Source organism: Anolis carolinensis, chromosome 2, assembly GCF_035594765.1.
Source record: "Anolis carolinensis isolate JA03-04 chromosome 2, rAnoCar3.1.pri, whole genome shotgun sequence".
Classification (NCBI taxonomy): domain Eukaryota; kingdom Metazoa; phylum Chordata; class Lepidosauria; order Squamata; family Dactyloidae; genus Anolis; species Anolis carolinensis.
Window position 1 is genome coordinate 176142948 of NC_085842.1, and position 25589 is coordinate 176168536.

The 25589-nt window shown below is 40.9% G+C and overlaps 1 protein-coding gene across 1 annotated transcript in view; it reads right to left on the minus strand.

The window, feature by feature from the left end:
- cacng5 (calcium voltage-gated channel auxiliary subunit gamma 5) overlaps positions 1-25589 on the minus strand; it is a 78357-nt gene that overhangs the window by 15446 nt on the left and 37322 nt on the right. The window contains exons 2-5 of the mRNA XM_062971146.1: positions 14726-14964; positions 8823-8909; positions 2051-2191; positions 970-1115 (exon numbers count right to left, since the gene is read on the minus strand). Of these exons, the coding sequence (XP_062827216.1) occupies positions 970-1115; positions 2051-2191; positions 8823-8909; positions 14726-14933 (582 nt within the window). The 5' untranslated portion in view covers positions 14934-14964. The remainder of the gene's footprint in view (positions 1-969; positions 1116-2050; positions 2192-8822; positions 8910-14725; positions 14965-25589) is intronic.

Genomic DNA, 25589 nt, shown 5'->3' on the forward strand with positions numbered 1-25589 from the left:
AAGATCCTATATAGGTGTTTGGCCGCAAAGGAATCCTTACGGAGTCAATTCGTCAACTTCGGGAGTAGATTGTGTGTGGACTACGCTACTCCAGTTTCCAGGACCTTGCTCTCGTTCCAGCCCTGCCTTGTTCCCCGGACCTCGCCACGGATTTCGCCACGGACCTTGTTCTTGCTCCTCGCTTCTTGTTGCCTTGAATCAAGCCTTGTTTGCCAAGAATCTAGTTTGCTCTCCAGCCTTGCATCAAGCTCCATGGACTAAAGGACCTTGTCATTTCCCCTCACTTTGCTTGGCAAAGTGTGTGTTTCGGTTATTGGATTACAACTTTGGACTTTAATATCTCATATTGGACATTGTTTTCCTGGACTATATTTGACCTTTCCTGAAAGGTCTACTTCTGAACTATATTCTACACTTGTTTTTATTAACTTTATATATTTCCTTAATAAAGATATTAGATAGATTCTGGTCTCTGCGCATGGTTATTGGTGTTCTGCAGCCTAGGTCTTGACAGCAGCTGCACCCTAATAAAGATAATCTCAGTGGGTTGTATGCTGCTTCTTTTCCACCTGCAGGAGTATTTCTTGATTAGAACCACTTATCAGAATAGGGTGTGGGGTCAAAACACAACTCCCTTCCTGATGCTGCTACCCGCTTTCCTGTTCTGAAAAGTCTTCAATCCCTAAAAGAACCCTATCATTTGGAGAATGATCTTATTTTTGTACATACTTATTTTTGTTACCTATCTGAGTTGTTATGTAGCTAAAGACATCCTTAGAGAGTTGAGGGCTCCCCTCATAAGATCGTTAACCCAAGTCTAAAATTGTCCTTGAGCAAGTGCCAAATAAGACCAAGCTGCAGATGCTGCTCCTCTCATTGCTCCTTCCCAGCATTCACATATGGGGAAGACATTTATAGCCTTCTTCTCCCATTATCTTGAGGCAGTCCAGTGAGCTCACAAGCACTTACCTCTGTCAGGAGGAAAGAAATAGCAGAGAAAGCAAAGGACCATCCATATCTGTATGTGAAGTAAGTCTCGGAGTCCTTGGTTCTGTTAAGCATCTCATCGTTGATACTGGAGATGTACAAGACAAGGCCCACAACCAGAGATAATCCTGGGGAGGAAAAAACCTTCAAGTCAAAGACAGGGACATTTTCTTTTGCAGAAACCCAAGACATCAGAGAACTTGGGACCCTCCCCATGTTGCATTACCATTAATTGCTGGGAGCTTATGGGAGCTAAGCTCCAACAATGCCTGCAAGGCTGTAGGTTCCCTCTCCATGTTCTTAAAGGATACATGAAACCAGAAGTAAGGGGTGTGGTACGCAAGAGCCATTAGGCTGTAGTTGTTTCAATAGTCACTCATGGAGAAACGAGCTCTCCGCGCTGAATTAAGCAAAAGATTTACATTCTCTGATGCAAATCTTTTGAACTCCAAGTGCTCAGTGTAAGTAAAAGCTTTTAAGCTCTGCAGTCATATTTGGTTGTTTAATATTCCCTTAATGCTATGAATAAAACATGGTTTTCCCCTCTCATAGGGAAACATGCTCACGTCTCAGATCTCCACCTATTCAAGCCCATCGCTGGTACGCACAACAGCCACAGTCTAAAGCTCCATGGAACTGGTCCTGCTTTAATGTCAAACAAAGTTATCCTATTGGTTATACAGGGGGGCTACCCTCCCTCTATGAACCCCGGTGGCGAAGTGTGTTAAAGCACTGAGCTGCTGAACTTGCAGACCGAAAGGTCCCAGGTTCAAACCCCGGGAGCAGCGGGAGCAGCTGCTGTTAGCTCCAGCTCCTGCCAACCTAGCAGTTCGAAAACATGCCAATGTGAGTAGATCAATAGGTACCGCTCCGGCGGGAAGGTAACAGCGCTCCATGCAGTCATGCCGGCCACATGACCTTGGGGGTATCTACGGACAACGCCGGCACTTCGGCTTAGTAATGGAGATGAGCACCAACTCCCAGAGTCAGACATGACTGGACTTAAAGTCAGGGGAAAACCTTTACCTTTTACTATATATATATGCTACTATCTTAAACTCACCAGACAAAATGAAGAATATTCCAGACACAAAGGCCAAGATGGTCCTGTGGGGCCGGATGTGTCCAATGTTGCTCAGGATGAATCCAATAAACATGAAAAAGAGGCTGACCAGTGGGAATGGAGTGGCAGATCGAATCATCTCTGTTGATGGCAATAAGAAGAAAAAAGTGAGTGCTTCCAAGTCGGAAAAGAACGAACAACACTATGAGTAGCAAAAGCATTTTCTGCACATGTAACACATTGCTCTTTGGACCCATACACACCACCATATTATGCAGTTTGAACTACATTATAATGGTCAATGTAAACTCATATAATGCAGATTGAACTGGGTTATATGAGTCTGTCATATAACCCAGTTTAATGCAGTTAAAATGTATTCTGAAACTGGATTATATGCCTTGGAGGTTTTTCTCTTTTAATTGACTACACTCTATTTGTCACACAGAAATATGGAAATATAGAAAAAGACTGCTGATGCACTATTTTTCATGACTTTTCACCATCAATTATGTTACTCTATTTCTGCAAACACAAAAGGAGATTTTCATTTTCAGTTTTAGGGTCCATCAAGATGACAAAAATTACAGTTCTATCATCACTAAGGAGCACAGGCAGGACTGTAGGCAAGGCTGGACCAAGAAGAAAGGAAACAAGGCAGCTGTGTCCTTCAATATCCTACTGCTAATCCCATGCCACAGCTACTGAGCTGAATTCCTCCATCCAACTAATATCAGAGTCACTTCTGGCTATAAGCTTTATCTCTTGACATGGGGAGAGAGCAACCTGGAGACTAGGACCTACATTTCGAAGCCTCTTCCAATCAATGGTGTAGTGTATAGCTTGGGAAATGTAATTAAGCAGAGTGGAATATAATGACATATTGAAACCACCCAAAACAGAGGAAGGGGAGGGATGCTGCCCTGTGATATCTTCAGCACATCACGTTCTCATTCTGGTTAAAAGCACCCACCCAGTCTGTGTGACCTCTACTGTCAGAACTCTAAAATTAGAGCCAGGGGTGGGAGCAACTGCTCACAAGGGTGCATTGGTCAAGTGTTTGAATCTGCAAGATCTCTTCCATTCTTATCAGAGAGGCAGAGAAAAAAAAAGAAGGAAACAGGCATGGCAACTTTTTAGTCTAGCTCTGGAATTTGCGTAGATCATTACCCTCTTAGTGTGAATACAGTTTTTTCACATTTCTTTGCACATCCTGTAGTGTGCAATGTGTAGAGTTCTCATTCAGGAAAATGTTCTCATAATTCCACCAACACATAGTTAGTATCAGGATTTATAGGAGCCTCCGGTGGCCTAGGGGATAAAACCCTCGTGACATGAAGGTTGGGTTGCTGACCTGAAAGCTGCCAGGTTCGAATCCCACCGGGGGACAGCACGGATGAGCTCCCTCTATCAGCTCCAGCTCCATGCGGTGACATAAGAGAAGCCTCCCACATGGATGGTAAAAACATCAAAACATCCGGGCATCCCCTGAGCAATGTCCTTGCAGATGGCCAAAAGCAACTCCGGTTGCTCCTGACACGGAAAAAATAAATAAATCAGGATTTATGTTACACCATCCCAGTGGAGGATCTCAGTTGCGTCAATCTTTCCTGACCACCATCAAGGGCAAACTTTTACCCTGGCTGTTGTGCTGAGCTTTGAAAAATATCTGTTTTGCACTACATAGCTCAGAATTCCCTAGTCAGCATGGTTAATAGCTCCATTAGCAGTAGAATTTAGGGAGACATAGGCACAGCTGAATAAAATCCCACATTATCTGCTTTGAACTGGGATATATGGCAGTGTGGACTCAAGATATCCCAGTTTAAAGCAGATATTGTGGGTTATTCTGCCTTGATATTCTGTGTGGATAGGGCTCATGGTAACTTTGCAGTGTTTTGCATCTCTCAGTATGATATCAGTGGTGCAATGGATCTTTCCACTTTTTTTTGTGTCAGGAGCAACCGGAGTTGCTTCGGGAGTGAGAGAATTGGCCGTCTGCAAGGACATTGCCCAGGGGATGCCTGGATGTTCTGATGTTTTACCATCCTTGTGGGAGGCTTCTCTCATGTCCCCGCATGGAGCTGGAGCTGATAGAGGGAGCTCATCCCTCTCCCCGGGTGGGATTCGAACCTGGCAGCCTTCAGGTCAGCAACCCAACCTTCAAGTCACAAGGCTTTTATCCCCTAGGCCACCGGAGGCTCCGGTGGACTATCGTTCCACTGATAGCCGAGTAGGACTGTCACTGAGAACTATTCTCTCTTTCTCTGTGGCCATGGAAGGGGTGATCTATAACAAACAATTTTTCTGAAACTTTAGACATTCCAGAAGTTTTAAACATCAGCTCCCAGGATCCTTAATAACTGACCAAGATCTCTTCTACACTGCCATATAATCCAAATTATCAAAGCAGATAAACCACATAATCTGCTTTGAACTGCATTATATGAGTCTTCATAATCCAGTTCAAAGAAGATAATCTGGATTTCGTATGGCAATGTAGAAGAGTCCCAAGGCAGCTGAAGCTTCTGGGAGCTGAACTCCAAAACATCTGGAGGAGTAAATGTGCATCTACACTGTAGAATTAATGCAGCTTGATAAAGTAATATTATTATTATTATTATTATTATTATTAATAATAATAATAATAATAATAATAATAATAATAATAATAATTTTATTTTTATACCCCGCCCCATCTCCCCGGCAACAAACAATATAAAACTCAACAGTAGAAAACAAATCAAAAACAGATAAAATCACATATACAGTAGAGTCTCACTTATCCAACATAAACGGGCCAGCAGAACGTTGGATAAGCGAATATGTTGGATAATAAGGAGAGATTAAGAAAAAGCCTATTAAACATCAAAATAGGTTATGATTTTACAAATTAAGCACCAAAACATCATGTTATACAATAAATTTTACAGAAAAAGTAGTTCATTACACATTAATGCTATGTAATAATTACTGTATTTACGAATTTAGCACCAAAATATCACAATGGCATTGAAAACATTGACTACAAAAATGCATTGGATAATCCAGAACATTGAATAAGTGAGACTCTACTGTACCAATAAACAATAAATATACTTTGGTATGCCACTGTAACTGCCATGGTTCAATGCTATGTAATCATGGGAGTTATAGGATTACAAAATCTTCAGCTTTATCTCACAAAATGACAGCCACAAGTAGTTTAATGAGGCACACTCATACTCTTTGTCAGAAAAAGCTGAAAACTTTGTGGCCCCTTCTATACGGCCCTATATACCAGGATCTGATCCCAGATTATCTTCTTATCCAAGATTATATGGCAGTGGAGACACATATAATCCAGTTTGAAGCAGATAATCTGGAATCAGATCCTGGGATATAGGGCAGTGTAGATCCAGCCTGTAAAAACCTATAACTCCCAACCTGACACAGTATTGAACCATGATTCCATAGCATTGAGTCATGGTAGTTAAGAGGGTGTCAAATTGCATTAATTCTACAGTGTCAATGCATCCTATAGTTCTTGGGCTGCTGTACAAGGGATTAGAGGACTGTAGCATATGAAGGTGCAATGAAATGCTAATGTCTGCAAAATATAAATTCATCCCTCTGTTCTCTCATGTGAGCATCAAATATAAAATTAGCATTTCTGGAAACAGAGACATAAATTGCTATAGCAACAAAAGAAGCTTTCTTGCAGAAAAAAAGAAAGAAGTATAGTAGCTAGCCTTTGTCAATTCTCCTGAAACTCTTTCAAATATTTGTGTCAAATTAAGGACTTTAGAGCCAGGCAAAGGAATTGTTGTGTGTGTTTTTGAACTGTTTGAGCAGATTGTCTTTGACTGTAACATGTCAAATATTTAGACAATTCCGAAAGATTTTAAATCTATCAATGCTGTAAAATTGAGAATGGAGGTGTGAAGTGTTTCATTACACAAAATATTTTTTGGGGAAAATGTTATATAAGATCAAATATTTTTCTAACCTAAAGAACAGATGGCTGTGAATGTTTTCCATTCTATGATTAACAGGAGCTGGTGTGGGAGAGACTCTGAATTAGAATTGCACAAAGATTGGCTAGTTTTGTGAATATTTCCAGAATATTCTATGCTAGTGTTATCAAACACCACTACCACTCCTCCCAAATAAAAAAGGATCAATAGTTTGGAGAACTGTAGTTTGCTAAAGGGCATTGTAATGAAGTACGAATTTTTGGTTTACAGATGTTATGTTTAATTGTGTGTTTGTGTTTTTAAAGGGTAAGTATTACAGTTATTGCATCTCAGCACTCAGAGGCTGGTTGCCATGGAGAAGTAGGCGGAGCCAACTGCCGTTTTGTTGAATAAGTGCAGAATTTAAAAAAGAGAGTCAGTCTGTGCTCTGATGAGACACAGGGAAGATTGATCCTAGGTTGAGGGGATCAAGGAGACACAATTATTCATTTTGAGTCGGTTTTAAATAAGTTTGGTAACTTATTTAATGTAGTCTGTGTCCTGGTAAGGAACAGAGAATCTGTGATCATATATCACAGGGGTGACTGCGGTTTAAAAGTAGCAGAGAAAGAAGTTCTAACTACTTTAAGTAAAAGAAGTGACATTTTAGGGAGTTTGACTCATCTCATTCTAGTATTGTAACTGTTAATAAAAATACCTCTGAGAAACAACATTGTAACCACAAAGCTCTGTGCCTGAATAAACTTGTTATTGTTATTCCAACATCTAAGCCTCTGTTGCATATATTATAAACCAAGTTACGCTACCATCTAAAGTGAATAAGAAAAAGAAAGAAAAAAAAGTAAAAGGTCTCCTCCCTGAGTCTTTGGTGGTTGCATCTTTACAAAGTATTGGCAGTTGTTATTAGCTCCCTTACAATTTGGTGGCAGCGGTGGGATCAAAAGATTCCCCCTGCCTGAAGGAGCCTTAGACGTTCATAGTCTCTTTACAGGCATCAAGCTGAAATGGTATAAAAGGGGCTAAATCTTGGCCACCTTGCAAAAGGAGTAACAGCAGCAAGGATCCCCTTCCCATGTTAAATCTGTGTACATTTAATCAAGGATATATATATCAGAAATGAACATGTGGAAAGGTACTGAAATCCATGTTAAACGACTCTGCTATTGTGAACCAGTCCCAGGCAATGATTCACAAAGGAACTCAAATACCAGGGGTGAAAGACATTCATATACTCTCAAAACTGGTTTGTCAAATCAAGCTTCCTCCTGACCAGACCCTCCATTGTTTTCCTGGGCCTGGATTTCATAATCCCATCATCCCCTGCTGGATACATGCCTATCTCCCCTCTGGACTCTTCCCGACCACCTGAGCCTAGTCCAAACCTGGCTGGGAGGATATTTCTAGCCACACCATTGAAGACTCAGCCAATCCCAAGACAGGGAGGGAGGATTCAAACTGTAACAATGAAACAGACTCTACTTAGCTCCTTGCAGGAAGATATGTGGCAGGCCTGTCTCTTGGGTTTGAGCCCACAGGTCTCCTTCCTATGGCCATGGATGAATAAATCTGCCTCTGTCTTATGTCTTCAACTGCCTTTGGTGAGTGAATTCAAATTTGGGAATTTAATTAATTGCTAGCATTCCTTGCCAGGCAGGATTCTCAAAGTATTGTGGTCTAGATTCGATATCACTAGCTAGAGGGCACTGGAAACTTTAGTTCAAGCAAGTGAATTTTCCAGACAGTGGCAAAAGAAAGGCTTGACCCTGCTTCTTCTGCAGCACAATCCAAATGCCCTAGCCCCTCCAATGGGTTAACTCTTATCATAGGCCCCATCTACACTGCTATAGAAAACCCAGATTATCTGCTTTGAATGGGATTATATGAGCCTACACTGCCATACAATCCAGTTCAAAGCAGATAATCTGGATTTTATATGAAAGTCCAGAAGGGGCTGAATGCCCATTTTGCTTCGTCAATGAATATGGAGAATTTCTTCTGCTTGGATGGGTAGATCCTGATATGATAATCCATAGTTCAGTAACTTCCAGGCTCTTTCATTGCAATATACTCCACATGGTCTGCACTGGAGTATGCTCTGAAAGATGTAGCTGGCAGGGAATACCTTCTTCACAGGTACCAGGAGACACATACAGATTGTAGTTTTCTGTACCAGTTATGCTGATCACTAATTCTTAGGCCCATGCTTTGACCTCTGCAAGTCCTTGTAAAACCTCATCTGCAGAGAGTGGTTATTAGAATTCAAGGCTACTATACTTATTGTAATTTGCAGCAGAAAGGTCTCAGTGATGTCATTTCAGTGACCCCAGCTTGTGTTTTATACAACAGATATCTGCTAAGGTAGAATTGTGGGGATCATTTTGTTATTTCATCATCCTTAATAAGTTTCGCCACTATATATTTTGTGAGTATGGTTGATATGGAATGTGAAAGAGCATCTGCCATCCTTGCTAAGGATGTGTTTACACCAAGACGATCAGCCTAGTGTAAATCTCAAATTTGGCATGAATCCAGACCACATCTGCTCCACTGGGATGACTTGCATGTGACCTCCTACATGCCGCTGCCACTGTGCCTAGCCAGCCATGGAGCTCCATTCAAGCCCCCAGCTATTGTGGGCTCCTCTGCTGATGTTAGAAGGGGTGTCCATATGACCAGCATTAAAAGAGGGGTGGGGGGGTGTCCCTTCATTTTTGCTGGTTGTGCAGGAGCCCACTCTAGTGACAGCAAAATTTAGAAGATACACATGGAGCTTAAAACAGCCCCCCTCCATAGCCCACACAACAGAAACCACCTACTTAAAACATTGACTGTTGATTCAGATGTGAGCTGGACATTCATTGGCATAACATACTCAATGGTGAAACATCTCCCACGTTCTTCACCTGCAGGGAGAAAAGCCAGATTTAATTGTTTATTAGAAAAAGAGATAGCTTTAATGAAGTAGACATGTTTCTTTCACCTCGGGGACTTTTAATCAATCACTCTCATCCAGTTTAAATATTTTTAATTCCAAAATGTTTGAGGATGCAAAACGAAACACACAAGATTTCATTTAAGCAAGTAACAACTGAGACAGGTGCCCAAGCAGGACTGGCACTCCACAAGTACATAGGTAAACGTAAAGATTTCCCCTGACGCTAAGTCCAGTCATGTCTGACTCTGGGGTGTGGTGCTCATCTCCATTTCTAAACCGAAGAGCCTGCGTTGTCCGTAGACACCTCCAAGGTCATGTGGCCAGGATGACTTCATGGAGTGCCGTTACCTTCCTGCCGGAGCGGTACCTATTGATCTACTCACATTGGCATGTTTTCAAACTGCTAGGTTAGCAGGAGCTGGAGCTAACAGTGGCCGTTCCTGCCGCTCCCGGGGCTTGAACCTGGGACCTTTCGGTCTGCAGCTCAGTGCTTTAATGCACTTTGCCACCAGGGCTCCACAAGTACATAGGGGTAGCTTTAGCTTTTGGGGCTCCTTGTCATCCTTAAGGTGTGGATTGAAGAACCAAAAGAAGTGAAGAACCCTTCCTGCTGCTCACAAGGATCCCAACCCAGATTAAGCTTTCCTGCACTTACTGGGTTTTTTTTAATCTTTAAAATGATTTCTTGCACAAACTGGGCTTCATCTACCTTTGTACTTAAACACAGTGGGCGGTGTGCAGGTTCTTGGGGTGAATGGAGGGCTACCACTGCAAGAGCTGCTATCTCAGCTCCTTCCCACTGCCCTTGAAAGGGGATAGGATGGGGAAACATGAAGAGGGACTGCCACTGCTACCATCCTGCCCATCTATCTCTCTCTCTCTCTCTCTCTCTCTCTCTCTCTCTCTCTCTCTCTCTCTCTCTCTCTCTCTCTCTCTCTCTCTCCCCCCCCCCCCCCCCCCAAATCTCCCTCCTATGGATTAAACCAGGGAGTGAGCAGTTATGCCTGCTATGTCATCAGAGGAAGCCCAAGGATTAACTGGCATCCTGGGCCAGAGTGAAGAAGGGGGCCAGGAAGACATCATTCCACCATATCTCCTGTGTTAATATAACATTATAATCATATATAATACTCATATTATGCTATACTAATAATGTAATATATTATGCTATACTAATAATTTAATATATCAATATATAATATATTGATAATAATATTATAATGTAATCTATATATATAAAAGAGTGATGGCATCACGGCAGCGGACAAAACAACAAAAGTAATCACCCCACAACCTCGAAAATTGACATCACAACCCCTCATCCATGCCTCTACGTTGATACAACAAAAAGAAAAGAAAAATAAAGTCCTAATTAGAGGTAGAGGAATAATTGTTTTTATCCAATTACTGCCAGTTAGAAGGCTAAGCTCCGCTCACTTGGTCTCCTAGCAATCCACTCAGCCCAGGGGACCCTTTACCTTAACTACCACCAATTCCTCAATACTTTATTTCCCATACCACCATACTTAGCCACAGCAACGCGTGGCTGGGCACAGCTAGTACAATATAATATTACATTACAGTGGTATAGTTTCTTTGTTTTTTCATGTCAGGAGCAACCGGAGTTGCTTCTGGAGTGAGAGAATTGGCCGTCTGCAAGGACGTTGCCCAGGGGACGCCCAGATGTTTTGATGTTTTACCATCCTTATGGGAGGCTTCTCTCATGTCCCCGCATGGAGCTGGAGCTGATAGAGGGAGCTCATCCGCACTCTCCCCGGGTGGGATTCAAACCTGGCAGCCTTCAGGTCAGCCACCCAACCTTCAAGTCACAAGGCTTTTATCCTCTAGGCCAGGGGTCCTCAAACTTTTAAAGCAAAGGGCCAGTCTACAATCCTTCAGACTGTTGAGGGGCCGAATTATCATTTGAAACAACAACAATGAAAGAACAATACAGTAGAGTCTCACTTATCCAACATAAACGGGCCGGCAGAACGTTGGATAAGTGAATATGTTGGATAATAAGGAGGCATTAAGGAGAAGTCTATTAAATATCAAATTAGGTTGTGATTTTACAAATTAAGCACCAAAACATCATGTTTTACAACAAATTTGACAGAAAAAGCAGTTCAATACGCAGTAATGTTATGTAGTAATTACTGTATTTACTAATTTAGCACCAAAAATCACAATATATTGAAAACATTGACTACAAAAATGTGTTGGATAATCCAGAACGTTGGATAAGCGAATGTTGGATAAGTGAGACTCTACTGTACAATATTTAAAAATGAAAACAATCTTAACCAACATAAACCTATCAGGATTTCAATGGAAAGTGTGGGCCTGCTACTAGCCAATGAGATAGTCAAGTTAATTATGATTGTTGTTGTTGTGTGCCTTCAAGTCATTTCAGAATTTGGGTGAGCCTAAGTCTAAAATTAGGAGACCCGGTGGCGAAGTGTGTTAAAGCACTGAGCTGCTGAACTTGCAGACTGAAAGGTCCCAGGTTCAAATCCCGGGAGTGGAGTGAGCACCCGCTGTTGCTCTAGCTTCTGCCAACCTAGCAGTTCGAAAACATGCCAACGTGAGTAGATCAATAGGTACCGCTCCGGCGGGAAGGTAACGGCGCTCCATGCAGTCATGCCGGCCACATGACCTTGGAGATGTCTATGGACAACGCAAGCTCTTCGGCTTAGAAATGGAAATGAACACCAACCCCCAGAGTCAGACATGACTGGACTTAATGTCAGGGGAAACCTTTACCTTAAGTCTAAAATTATTTATTTATTTACTTACTACATTTATTTACTACATTTATATCCCACCCTTCTTGCCCTGAAGGGGACTCAGAGCAGCTGTATGTACATACAATATATGATATTATTAGCATAGCACAATATTAGCATTATACATTACTATATTGAACTATACCACTATACTGTAATACTATATGTAATATATAACATATAATTAATATTATTATATGGTATTATTATTATTAGTATTATATTGTATAACATTATAATATTTTTATCAATATTGTATGTATATACAATATATTATATTATTAAAACTGATATAAAAATATATTATAAAACTGAGGGTCGGGGCCAGGTAAATGACCTTAGAGGGCCGCATCTGGCCCCCGGGCCTTAGTTTGGGGACCCCTGCTCTAGGCCGTCGGAGGCTCCAAGTGGTATAGTACAATATAGTAATATATAATGCTTATATTGTGCTACTCTAATAATATAATACCGTATATACTTGAGTATAAACCGACCCGAATATAAGCTGAGGCACCTAATTTTACCACAAAAACTGGGAAAACTTATTGACTCGAGTATAAGACGAGGGTGGGAAATGCAGCAGCTACGGATCAATTTCAAAAATAAAATAGATATTAATAAGTTGCATTATTTGAGGTGTCAGTAGGTTAAATGCTTTTGAATATTTATATTAAAGTGTAATTTAAAATAATAATAAGACTTTAATAAGATAAGACTGTCCAACTCTGAATACGTATATACTCAAGTATAAGCTGACCTGAATAGAAGCCGGCCAGGACCCTCACTCGAATATAAGCCGAGGAGAGCTTTTTCAGCCCTAAAAGGGGCTGAAAAACTAGGCTTATACTCGAGTATATACAGTATATTGTATGTACCCATAACTTGCAAGCTGCCCTGAGTCTCCTTCGGGGTGAGAAGGGTGGGATATAAATGTTGCAAATAAATAGATAGATAAATAAATAAATAAATAAATAAATAAATAAATAAAACTCTTATCAGCCCTAGTAGGCACAGTCATGAAAACAGGCAAAATCCAAAATAGTATCTGGAGGGTTGCAGACATCCATACCTGGACAATGGACCTCATCACATTGATATGGGGTAGTGGGGCGATTTGCCAGTCTCCATGGCTTATTTGTGGGGCAATCCCACCGCTTCGCAGCCAGCATCGCCCACAGCGACGCTTCCCCATCATACATGAGGAAGCGTTTGCCATGCAGCTGCCCCCCCACCCCCAGTGCTGATCTCGCTGCTACCTACAGAAAATAGGAAACCTCCTGTTTTCTGGGTGAAGTGTCCTAGGACGCCTGCGGCACAGTTTATCTATGGACCCCCACTGGAAGTGATTGTGCATCATGTGATGGGCAGTGTGGGGCTCCATAGATGAAGTGTGCTGCAAGTGTCCTAGGATGTTTTTGAAGGCATGTGTGATGAAGTCATAAATGCAAAATAGATTTCTGGTTGTGGTTTGGTTTGGATAATATATAATGAATGGAGTAGGGATGTGGGGAAAGTGCAAGATTGCTTTACCATTCCACCTTGGCCTCTTAAGGCTCAGTTGTTTTGGGCTTAGACTGACATTGAGCAATGAGAACAAGTGGACATTAGGCTGTTTCAATGACCCGGCAAGCATGTCACATTTATTCCAGCAGCGAATGCCTTTTGAGCCTGGAGATGGTGTGTAATGACCTCTCACTGCAAAATATTACATCTGTTTACTTGAAAGTAATTCTCATTGTGCTCAATAGAGCAGACTGAAGCCTAAAATGTCAGAAAACTGATTTGGGTTTTAATGGCTAGACTGACATTGCTTGACCATTAGCCTTGGCAGGCTGTGTGGCATTAAGATACTTATTCTGCCTGTCAATTCATAAATGAACAACTTTGGACAAAGCTAACAGAGGAATTCAGTGCTCTCTCTTCCACAGGAAAGTTACACTTCCGAGCAAGATGGGAGGGGGAATACTGCACACCTCTAGTTCCAATTTTCACCAGATCTATGGTCATGTTGCTTTTTTGCCTGCTAATCCATACAGATCACTTTTATCCAGACTTATCTAAAGCTGATCACAGCTAGCTAGCTAATTAGCATGATAAAAGCAATGGCAAGAACAGCAATAGAAGAGCCAGGCTGTGGCGCAGGCTGGTGAGCAGCCTGCTGCAATAAATCACTCTGACCATGAGGTCATGAGTTCGAGGCCAGCCCGTGGTGGGGTGAGCCCCCATCAATTAAAAAATAAAAAATAGCCCCTGCTCGTTGCTGACCTAGCAACCCGAAAGATAGTTGCATCTATCAAGTAGGAAATAAGGTACCACTTATAAAGTGGGGAGGCAAATTTAACTAATTTACGACGTTGGAATGAGGAAGTGCCGTCACAGTGGATGATGAAGCAGCTGCTCCCCCCTGTGGCCAGAATCGAACATCCCCTCAGGAGGTTAAATTGCCTCTGCGTCTGTCTCAATTCTATGTGTATATGGGCATTGAATGTTTGCCCTATATGTATATAATGTGATCCACCCTGAGTCCCCTTCAGGGTGAGAAGGGCGGAATATAAATATGGTAAATAAATAAATAAATTCATCATCATTATTATTATTTAATAATAATAATAATAATGATGATGATGATGATTTTTCTCTCCACAAGGAGACTGATCATTCTTTGATGGTGATCTTAATGCTGCCTATTCTTTGATGGTGATCTTAACAGATGTGTTAGTTATCCTTAGCACATATATGAACCCACATCTATTGGCAAATAGACCTGCATATGTGAATCAACTCAAATTACTCCAAATGGTGTCTTTTCCCTCTCTTTAAAATGAGATCATTAAGAACCATCAACAGTTTTGTTTTGTGAGTCTATATATGAAGGAATATCTTAAACAGCCACCATGTACACATTTTGTCTTAATATGTCATTGGAAAGACTTGTTAGTATGAATAATTAAGAAGCAATGAGCAAGAGACAGATTTCCTTTAACAGAAAATGCCATACCAGCCAAAAAGCAAACTCTCCAGAGGCCAGAATGCAGAGACATCTTGACTTCGGTACTCTGGTTTTGGGGTAAAATGATCCCTTCCTCCAGATACAACCAGTAGTCGGTGCTCACAGCAATGCCCAGCAGCCCTAATCCGCAGACAGCAAACACGCTGCTGAGCAGAGTCAGGGCTTTTCTGCCACAAGTGCTCATTCCCAAAAGCATCAGGGCCCAATGGGAGGACAAAAGAGAACTCCTAAACAGAGGGAAGAGAGAAAAGGAGAGAAGCCTGTTAGCAGAGAAAGAAAAAACACAAATGACTGCAAATATATACAGACACTAGCTTTGCCAGGCCACGCGTTGCTGTGGCATATAGGAATCCTTTGTTGGCCAGGTGGAATAGCAGTGAATAGCCTTGCAGTCTCAAAGCCTGGCCGTTTTCTGGAGTAGCTGGAGCTGTTTGTTGTATGAACGTAGAGGCATGGATGAGGAGTTGTGCTGCCAAGTTTAGTGTTTCTGGGGTGTGTAGTTTTGTTGTTTTGTCCTAGGCCGAAATTTCATTACCCTTTTATATATATAGATATAACCCAGTATATCAAGGCAGAATAACCCACAATATCTGCTTCAAACTGGAATATCTGAGTCCACACTGCCATATATCCCAGTTCAAAGCAGATAATGTGGGATTTTATTCAGATGCGTGGAAGGGGCCTGCAACACTCTTGCATGTCCTTCAAGACAGACATAAAAGATACCCACAAGGGCTTCCTGAAAAGCATTTTCTAAGACACATTCTACACTTCAGCTTGTCTCCTTGTGCCAGAAGCAGAAACCAGTAGAGACATCTGTGTTTAAGGAGTAGCTTTATTCACCTTCTCATCCTGCCTCAGATATTTTGCTCTGATGAAGCCAGAATACTATACAAGATCTCTAAATATCTGTATTTATCTATTCGTTTGCACTGGGACAAATAGTCTTTGTCCCTATCAGTGCTCCCTAGGACTTAGATATGGCAAGCAGAATGATTTTGAGAGTTTGATAGTATAGTAGTGTCTCACTTATCCAAGCTAAACGGGCTGGCAGAAGCTTGGATAAGCGAATATCTTGGATAATAAGGAGGGATTAAGAAAAAGCCTATTAAACATCAAATTAGGTTATGATTTTACAAATTAAGCACCAAAACATCATGTTATACAACAAATTTGACAGAAAAAATAGTTCAATACGCAGTAATGTTATGTTGTAATTACTGTATTTACAAATTTAGCACCAAAATGTCACGATATATTGAAAACATTGACTACAAAAATGGCTTGGATAATCCAGAGGCTTGGATAAGCGAGGCTTGGATAAGTGAGACTCTACTGTACTTTAGTGGCCATGGCTTCATGCTATGGAGTCATGGAGCTTGTAATTTTGCAAGCTTTTTCTCCCAAAGGCTGCTGGTGCCCCATGAAACTACAAATCCCAAGAATCATAACATTGAGCTTTGACAGGTAATTTGGTGTCAATCTGCCTTAATTGTAAGTGTAGATGCACCCTCAGACAACAGGGCTTATGTTTAGTTGTTTTAAACTGTTTTATTATATTGTTTTATGAATTTTAGTGTGTTACATTTTAATTATGTTGATCGGGTTTGTCTCCATGTAAGCCGCTCTGAGTCCCTTTGGGGAGATGGAAGCGGGATACAAAAATAAAGTTGTTGTTGTTGTTGTTGTTATGAAAGAGCATTTCTCACTATAATACAGTACATGTTTTCGTATGTAACTTTTCACTGTGAAATGCCTTGCTGCAAATTCACCTAATTTTAAGAGAACACAAGATGATGGTGTCTTCCTTTTGGACACTAAAGTACACAGAAATCTATAATACATGTAAAGATACAGTTGTCCTATTACTAACTAATATACAGAATAAAACAATGGTAACAAACAAATTATAATCCTTACAGATGCATGAGTAATACACAAATACAAACTGTTTACAGCATTACATCAAACATTATATTCATGTTTGTATGTTTTTTCAGTAACAGATAAATATGTTCAATAACTGAGTACAACACTTTGTATTTGTGTATTACTCATGCGCCTGTAAGGATTATAATTTGTTTGTTACCATTGTTTTATTCTGTATATTAGTCTTCCTTTTGGAACCATCCTACACCTTCTCACCATCATACATTTTTGCCCACAGAAAATGGCAGGTAAAAAGGGAAGATTAGATTAGCTGCACAGCCCCTTCTGACTGGTGGCATTAAGTGTTCCCATCAAGAAAGAACAGCTCATGACTTAATTTTGTTGTAAATTGTTAGATAAAATGAGGAAAAAAGAGGAAAAAAAAGAAAAAGATAAAATGAGATTTGGACAGAAGGTCCAATTATATTCAATGACTTAATAAAATGGTAAAATTGAAAAATCAAGGTTTATCTTTTGATTTTTTAAAATATTTTTTAAGAAAATTTTCAAGCTGGGAATGGTTGAATCGGTGGATGCAGAACCCATCAATGGTATAATTTCATACTGTATTCTGTCTGAGAGATTGTGCAAGCCATCGAAGTTCTGAGCGCTTTACTTCAGAGAGAAAACTAAATGTTTCTGCAAAATCAGATCACCACGTTGCAAACAAGGTTTGAAAGTCTGCTGCCTTGGGCTCTGAAAAATCTCTGCTCAGCAGCTTCTTGATGCAATTGAGAAGATGTCGGACTCAGCAGTACAAGAAGGCCAACAAATTATATTTCTTGTAATGTTTTGAGTCCTATCATTTCCCTTCCAGCCAATTAGCTCTTTGTTGGCATTGGCTCAGGGACAAGCACAAAATGATTGCAAGCTCGGACATGGGTAACGTGCAGTGTGTGAACCACTTCTCTGTCCTGCCTTCCTCCGCCAGGACGCATAATTCTCTCCCTAGAAGGAACTGGCCATGCACGCTAGAGGAAAAAGAGTCGTCATGATATCATCAGTGTTATTTATGAAGCACCTAAAAAACCAAGGTGTTGTACAAAGGGCATCTTATGGATAGCCTTCTGCAGTGGCACCACAATTCTGCCTTAGCCCATAAAAGGACCAGACATTTTGTTCTTCCCAAACGTTTGAAATTAAAATTAATGCGGACATAGTACCAAGGTCAGCACAAAGCAGAAACCACTTGCTTGAAATTCCTACCGAAGTTCCCAAAGTAGCTCCTTCCTCTGGACAAAATGTCTCTGAATAAAAACACCCACAGAACGAGAGGGTGGGTTAGATATAGCCGTGGTGTGTGGACTGAGAAGCTAACCAGTAAGTATCCAGTAACTTGCTAACAAGAAAGGAAGGCTGAAAGAGTATCTGGAAACATGGCAACAATTCAACATAGAATCATTGAGTGACATCCAGTCCAACCCCCTGCCAAGAAGCAGGAAAAGCACATTCAAAACATCCCCATTGACTTACTTAGGGGTCTTTCTGTGTTACCGTGTTTCCCCAAAAATAAGGCAGTGTCTTATATTAATTTTTGCTCACAAAGATGCGCTAGGTCTTATTTTCAAGGGATGTTTTAGTTTTCCATGAAGAATTCACATTTATTGTTGAACAAAAAAATGAACATTTATTATATACTGTACAGTAGATGTCATCACAGACCAGCATAACCAGAGTAACTGTGAATCCTATCAAGAATTTCTTGTTACTACCATTATTTCCATGTACAACACTCTATGGTGCGTACATTTACTGATCCTGCATGTTCTGGTGTTCTGTTCAGTGGGCATGCTTCCAAACAAAAACTTTGCACGGTCTTACTTTCGGGGGAGGCCTTATATTTAGCAATTCAGCAAAACCTCTACTAGGTCTTATTTTCTGTAGATGCCTTATTTTTGGGGAAACAGGGTAGCTATTGGCACCTCCTTGACATCTGACTGCATCAAATTAACCCAGTAACAATCCAACAACAGCAAACTCCTAATGCCAGTAGCACATTAATAGTAAACTAGATAATCTAGAAAATATGCATCCACAATACTTTTGATAAACATAGTTCCAAGAATTCCCCAGCTAGCATGGCCATAGCAGCAGGATGATAGTCTAAGCTGGAGTTGTGACTAGGTCAAACCAGGGATGTCTGAAAAGCATGTACAACTGAGAAGATTATCACAATCTACAGAAGTAGTTTGCAAAATTCAGTTGGCTCTCTAGATTTGTGGGTTTGATTTTTACAAATTTGATAATTCGTGGATTTGATTACAATGATTTCTTTAGGAATCTCAATGTTCTCTAGTATGACTGTATGGTCAACTTCTCCCAGTCAAACTGGAGGATCCAGAGAGAGGACACCTTTAGGTCCTCCAATGTGATCCTGTGATGAGCTTCCAGCAGATGTCGAGCACAGCAACGTCTGTTGTTCTCTTGGGTAATATTTTTTTAGAAATGTCTTCATTCCACAGATCCTCTACCACTAATGTTTGTTTTTATATCTTGTACACTTGTTTTTCAGGTTTGGTCCCCATGAAAGTCGCCCTGAGTCCCTTTGGGGAGATGGAGGAAAGTTATAAGAATAAAGTTATATTATTATTATTATTATTATTATTATTATTGACACAACGACATTGTGTGACACAGCAAACAAGATAGATATGCTGGATTTTGTATCACAAAATCACAAGTCGAACACTTCCCAAGTGTTTAGGACTGTGTGATGTATTTTTGGATGATGCGCGCAGATCCCAGTAGGGTGGCCTTTTGCAGCTGACAGATCATAATTTTGTCAATGCCTATTGTTTCCAAATGCCGGCTGAGATCTTTTGGCACGGCACCCAATGTGCCGATCACCACTGGGACCACCTGTACTGGTTTCTGCCAGAGTCTTTGAAGTTCAATCTTGAGCTCCTGATATTTTTCCTGTTGTTTTTCGTCAATGCGACTGTCACCTGGGATGGCGACATCAATAATCCAAACCTTTTTCTTTTCTACAACTGTGATGTCTGTGTTCCAGAATTATTATTATTACGCCACCAAACATGGAGGGCTGACTGTATTGTGTTTCTGTGAGCATATCAGGGAGCCTCAATGGAAAGACTAAGCATGCTGGTTGTTCACTGTTCACCATTCTTGTTTAGCATTTCACAACATTCATAGAATCATAGAATCATAGAATAGTAGAGTTGGAAGAGACCTCATGGGCCATCCAGTCCAACCCCCTGCCAAGAAGCAGGAAAATCACATTCACGATGAAGGGAACATTTTCTGTTGCTAACTTCTGTAGAAGCTGATTTGTTTCAACGGCATGAGAACACACCTTACAATGTCACTGAATCATGTGCAACATGCTGGGGTTCCTTGGTACTTATGCCAAGTGGGGAAGCGATTCCCTGAGGAGAGGATGCCTGCAAATGACGGGTCTAGACTACAGAGATTATCCTTTCATCTCCACACCGAGGAGTAAATTGACTTTTGCAGCAGAGCTGTCTCAATGTCTTCCTGGGAAAGAGCAAAACCAATCAACCACAGTAGGAGAAGGTGTAGGTGCTGGAGTGAATCAGCTGCTGCAGTGGGTGGCCACGAAAAAAATGGAATTAGAAACTGAAAGCATAAAGGAGAAGAGAATGCAAGAGAGCCTGGTATCTAGTCTAATATATTTCAGACACTTCTAGTCAGAATTAGAGAATCCTTCAGGGGGGTGTTGGCAAGCGCCCATATCTCCAATTCTCAAACTACTCTAAATTCATTCTCATTCTTCCTTACTTCAGTCTTCTCCCAAAAGGAGATTGATGTTCAACCTGAGCAATACGGAGCGGACAAGGTAATAGAGGAAATGTAACCCAAAATAGGTAAAGAAGTTGTCCAGGAAGATCTGGCTATTCTAAATGAATTCAAGTCTCCAGGGCAAGATGAATTACATCGAAGAGTATTGAAGGAAGTAGCAGAAGTCATTTCAGAACCACTGGCAACAATCTTTGAGAATTCTTGGAGATCAGAAGTCCCGGCAATTGATCTTCAGGAAATGAGAAAAAAAGAGGACCCCAAGAATTACCAGCCTGACATCATGGACCAGTCCACGCCAGAGCTCCCTGTCGGCTGTCACCGCCCCCAGTTCCTTCAAGGTCAAGCCAGTCACTTCAAGGATACCGTCCATCCATCTTGCCCTTGGTCGGCCTCTCTTCCTTTTTCCTTCCATTTCCCCCAGCATCGTGATCTTTTCCAAGCTTTCCTGTCTCCTCATGATGTGGCCAAAATACTTCAGCTTTGCCTCTAATATCCTTCCCTCCAGTGAGCAGCCGGGCATTATTTCCTGGAGGATGGACTGGTTGGATCTTCTTGTGGTCCAAGGCACTCTCAGGATTTTCCTCCAGCACCAGAGTTCAAAAGTGTCTATCTTCCTTCTCTCAGCCTTCCTTATGGTCCAGCTCTCGCATCCATAGGTTACTATGGGGAATACCATTGCTTTGACTATGTGGACCTTCGTTACCAGTGTGATGTCTTTGCTCTTCACTATTTTGTCAAGGTTGGCCATTGTTCTCCTCCCAAGAAGTGAAGAGTCAGAGACGACTAAACAACTGAGCAGCAGCAGCCTGACATCAACACCAGCAAAGATTCTGGAGAAAATCATTAAAGAAGCAGTCTGCAATCACTTAGAAAGTAAAAAGGAAGGGTGAAACTAAGAGAAGTCAAACACACATTCTAGACTTTAGGAGAGCCGACGCCAGGAAATTTAAGAAAATGCTGAGCAGGATTCCATGGACAGGAATACTAAAAGAGAAGGGGGTTAATGATGAATGAGTTTCTTAAAAGTGAGATACTGAAGGCACAATTGCAAACAGTACCAGCAAAGAGAAAAAAAAATAGAAGAATTATAAAACAACCAGAATGGATGTTCAAAGAACTTTGAACTGAGATAAGATTTAAAAGAGACATGGAAAAGGGAGAAAATCACCAAAGAGGAATCCAAACAAATAACTAACATATGTAGAGAAAAGGTTCATAAGGCTAAGGCACAAAACGAACTCAGGCTTGCCAGAGAGATTAAAATCAATAAAAAGGGCATATCTTTAAGAAGGGAAAAAAGAGGATCCAAACAATTACCATCCAGTCAGCCTGACATCAATATCAGCAAAGATTCTGGAGCAGATCATTAAGGAGGTAGTATGCAATCCCTTAGAAAGGAATGCTGTGATTACTAAAAGTCAGCATAGATTCTCAGAAATAAGCCATGCCAGACTAATCTGATCTCTTTTTTTAATAGAGTTACAAGCTTGGTAGATGAACGGAATGCTGTGGATGTAGTATATCTTGATTTCAGTGAGGCCTTCGACATAGTCTCCCATGACCTTCTTGCAAGCAAACTGGTCAAATGTGAGCTAGGAAATGCTACTATTAGGTGGATCTGAAATTGGTTAAGTGACCAAACCCAAAGGGTGCTCACTAATGGTTCCTCTTCATCCTGGAAAGAACTGACTAGTGAAGTGCTGCAGGGTTCAGTCCTGGACGCAGTCCTGTTCAACATCTTTATTGATGACTTGAATGAGGTCCTGTGAGACTTAAGGGCAGATGGAGAGATAGAGGAGGTGCTTCCTGGCTCACCATCTCAAGGGGGGGGGGTTGATCATAGACTGGATAAAGGGGTACAAGATACTTTGTCTAAGAAAACTCTATCAAGTTAATGTGGTCACCGTAAGTTGGCAGTCAACTTGAAGGCACAGGAATGTGTATGCACAGGACAGAGATTTAGTCTGCCTGGAGACCTGATATTTGCAGAAAAACTAGGTTGTTGTACTAAAATAACTTACCAAGCTCTCCAACAAGGACCACTGGAGTACCAAACTATATAATTTCTTGTCATTGTGACAATATAGGGCATTATTTTGTTATGTAGAAAGGAGCCAAATGAAAGCAGAGTTGTAGAAGTGGAGGAAAGGAAGTTCCATTCTCACCTGGCTACAACTCGAGCAAAGGTCCTTTCCCCAAAAGCTAGCATTTTCATTTCTAGTGAACTTATCTTAAGGAGCTCCCCAGCCAAGAAATGGAAATAGCAGCCTCAGAGAGGAGACTTTTATAAGAAAGGCAAAACATGGGGGGGGGGGGTTACTGTATATACTTGTGTACATCAACCTCATGAATAAATTGACCTCACGTATAAGCCAACTTCAGGTATAAGCTGAGGGAAGGTTTTGGGGACAAAATTTTGGATTTTGATATGATTAGTTGAGGGTTTTTCTTTAAAGAGGGGAAAGCACCACGACTGCATTGTGGTGCCAGCATTGTTGCTATTTTCCTGCACAGAAATTCCAGAAACAGTACCACGGAAGAGACAGTAGCTTCTTTTAGGTTTTCTCAAGTTGGACTAAGCTCCCTCCTTTACTATTCTATTCAGAGAATTGATATTTCTTTTTCTAAAATAAGAGTTAATTTACAGTAGCTACATTGAGCTATGGATAAATCGACCCAGATTTTTACAGTTGATGTTTTGACTAACATTGTTAGACCTATACACGAGTATATACAGTATGTCTGCTGACTGTTAACTAATTGAATTCACATAATTAACAGCAGAGCCTGGTTGGCCTAAAGTAGGTCATCTTTAAATGTGAACAAAAATGGGACAAATGTGGAAAGAGAATACTGGAAAGGCAACCCATGTTGAGAAGCAGAAAGAAAGATTCTACAAAAATGTTCACATCTCCACAAAAGTACTGTCAGAGCTTCTAAGCAGATAAAAATAAAGAGCTTTCTAAATGCTAGGAGGTTGTTGTTTTTTTTACCCAGGTCAAAATTCAGAACATATGTGCAGAGAAAAGTAAGGAGGTCAAGACCAATTGTTAACTCTTGTTCCTAACCCAAATTACAGCTGTCACAAGGAGCAGAGAAACAAAAGTGATCTCAAATCAGGTAATTAGATGATCCATCTCCAGTGTAATGTTGAATTAATAGCAAAACACCACCACAGATGTGACATGCTACAAAGGAGTTTTGGGTAGGTATGCTTAATTCAAAGACCATGCCTCTTTAGTAGGGAACACTTGGTTGCTGAGGCCATGACACAATTTACAGGAAGATAGTGGCCTACATATAATTCTTGGGCTCTTTGGTCCATTGTCTGGGTCTAATTCCAACGTGGAGGATAGTTGAAATGCCATTATGTAAAATGTTCTTGAATCACACGTGAACAAAAAAGCAAAAAATCAACTGACAGTTGATAATACTTGGATCGCATTCCTAAACAGAGAAGGGAAGTGATTAATTTGAAAGCGCAGAGCAGGCGGAGGTGGAATTTGTTGCTGCCAAACACCTTGTTTATGAAATTAGCAAATCTGGAAGGTCCCAAAAGTGTTCTAATGTTCCAGAGTCTCAAGAATTTTCTGTTCCAATGCAGTGACCTACAAAATCTTAGAAGTTTCAAATATTATTATTTTACACCATAATTCTCAGAAATATCTGTCCCCTGGTTATCATGGCCTTTGGCCCCCGATCCAGCAGCCATTGCGGATCAAAATGAAGAGGATTTGGGTTTTTTCCCACCGCAGCATGATTCAATCCCTTTCCAGATGTCTCCTGTTGACATTGCAGAGCCAGAGCCAATTAGGAATGCCCTTGAAATGGTGGTGGTTCCTCCCAGATCTCCGGAGGGTTTAGACTTTGATAGAAGGGCTACTTTCCAAACAGATCGCTCTCGAAGACAAAGTTTAAGGAGAAGTGTGAGATTAGCGGAGTGGGGAGATTGTGGCTAAGTTAGTTCTCCTGGGAAGAATTGAGGAGGCAGGCATCTGGCACCTCGTTGTTAGCAGCTTGTTCTCTTGGGAACATTTGGGGAGTCACGCACCTGCTTGGGGGAAGCTTTTGGACTTCAATAAAAGTTCTGTGCAAAGGATCTTTGTTGCGGTGTCAACTGGACTTCTAAGGAAGAATACATCGTCTCTTGATCCTGAGCTTCTAAGCGGCCCGTTGGCGCGCTTGCTCTCGAGTAGACTGGGCGTTGCGGCTCGTCCCTTGCCAGGTTTGGACTGCATTTCAGATCCACCACAAACAGCCTTGCCTTGCCTTGAACCTTGTATTGGGACTATTATTTCAAGTACTTTCTAGAGGAACTTTGCTCCTTTCCCCACTCAAACTACCAATAAGTTTGAGTGTGTTTCGGTTTTGGATTTTGGACTTTGGACTTTGGACTCTAATATTGGACATAAAACTTTCATTCTTTGGACTAATTCTGATCTTTACAAAAAGGTCAACTGTTTGACTATCTATTCTGCTTATTTTTGTTTGAAACTTTTATTGCCTTAATAAAGATATTAGATTGTTTATTGGCCTCCATGTTGGTTCACAGTGTTCGCGTTGCCTAGGGGTGTTCCAATGGCCAGCTATCATTCTGGCCAGGAGATTCTGGGAACTGTAGTTCAAGAAAGCACTTTTCCCCCTAAACTCTGATACTAGCAGCAAATGTTCCTTTATACAATCCTCCCATGGATCTATCAATTTAACTAGAGTATCTACAGAATACATTTTATGGGAAAATAATCAGAAAACCACATACAAAGAGAAAAATGATACAAGACCAGATAGGTATAGACACATCAAAGAGGAAAACTCTTGAGAGACACACAAGCCATTCAAAATTACATTTCAGCACTCTGACGAAGTTGTAGATTAATGTTCCATTTCTGCCATCTTTCAGTTTGTAGAAATTGACTCTAGCCAAGTAGGAGCTTGCAGCTCCATCACTTGCAAATCCATCAGTTGTGACAAGCAATGCACACTGAGTGACATTTTAAAACTATTTACATGTAAATTTTTAGAGAAAATGATGCTCTAAATATGCAGAAGCCATACAGACCAAAAGAAAGGAATATCTAGTTGATCATGCTAACTGATTCAACGACTAATCATAGACCTCCAATGGAAAAAATTATCTTGATAC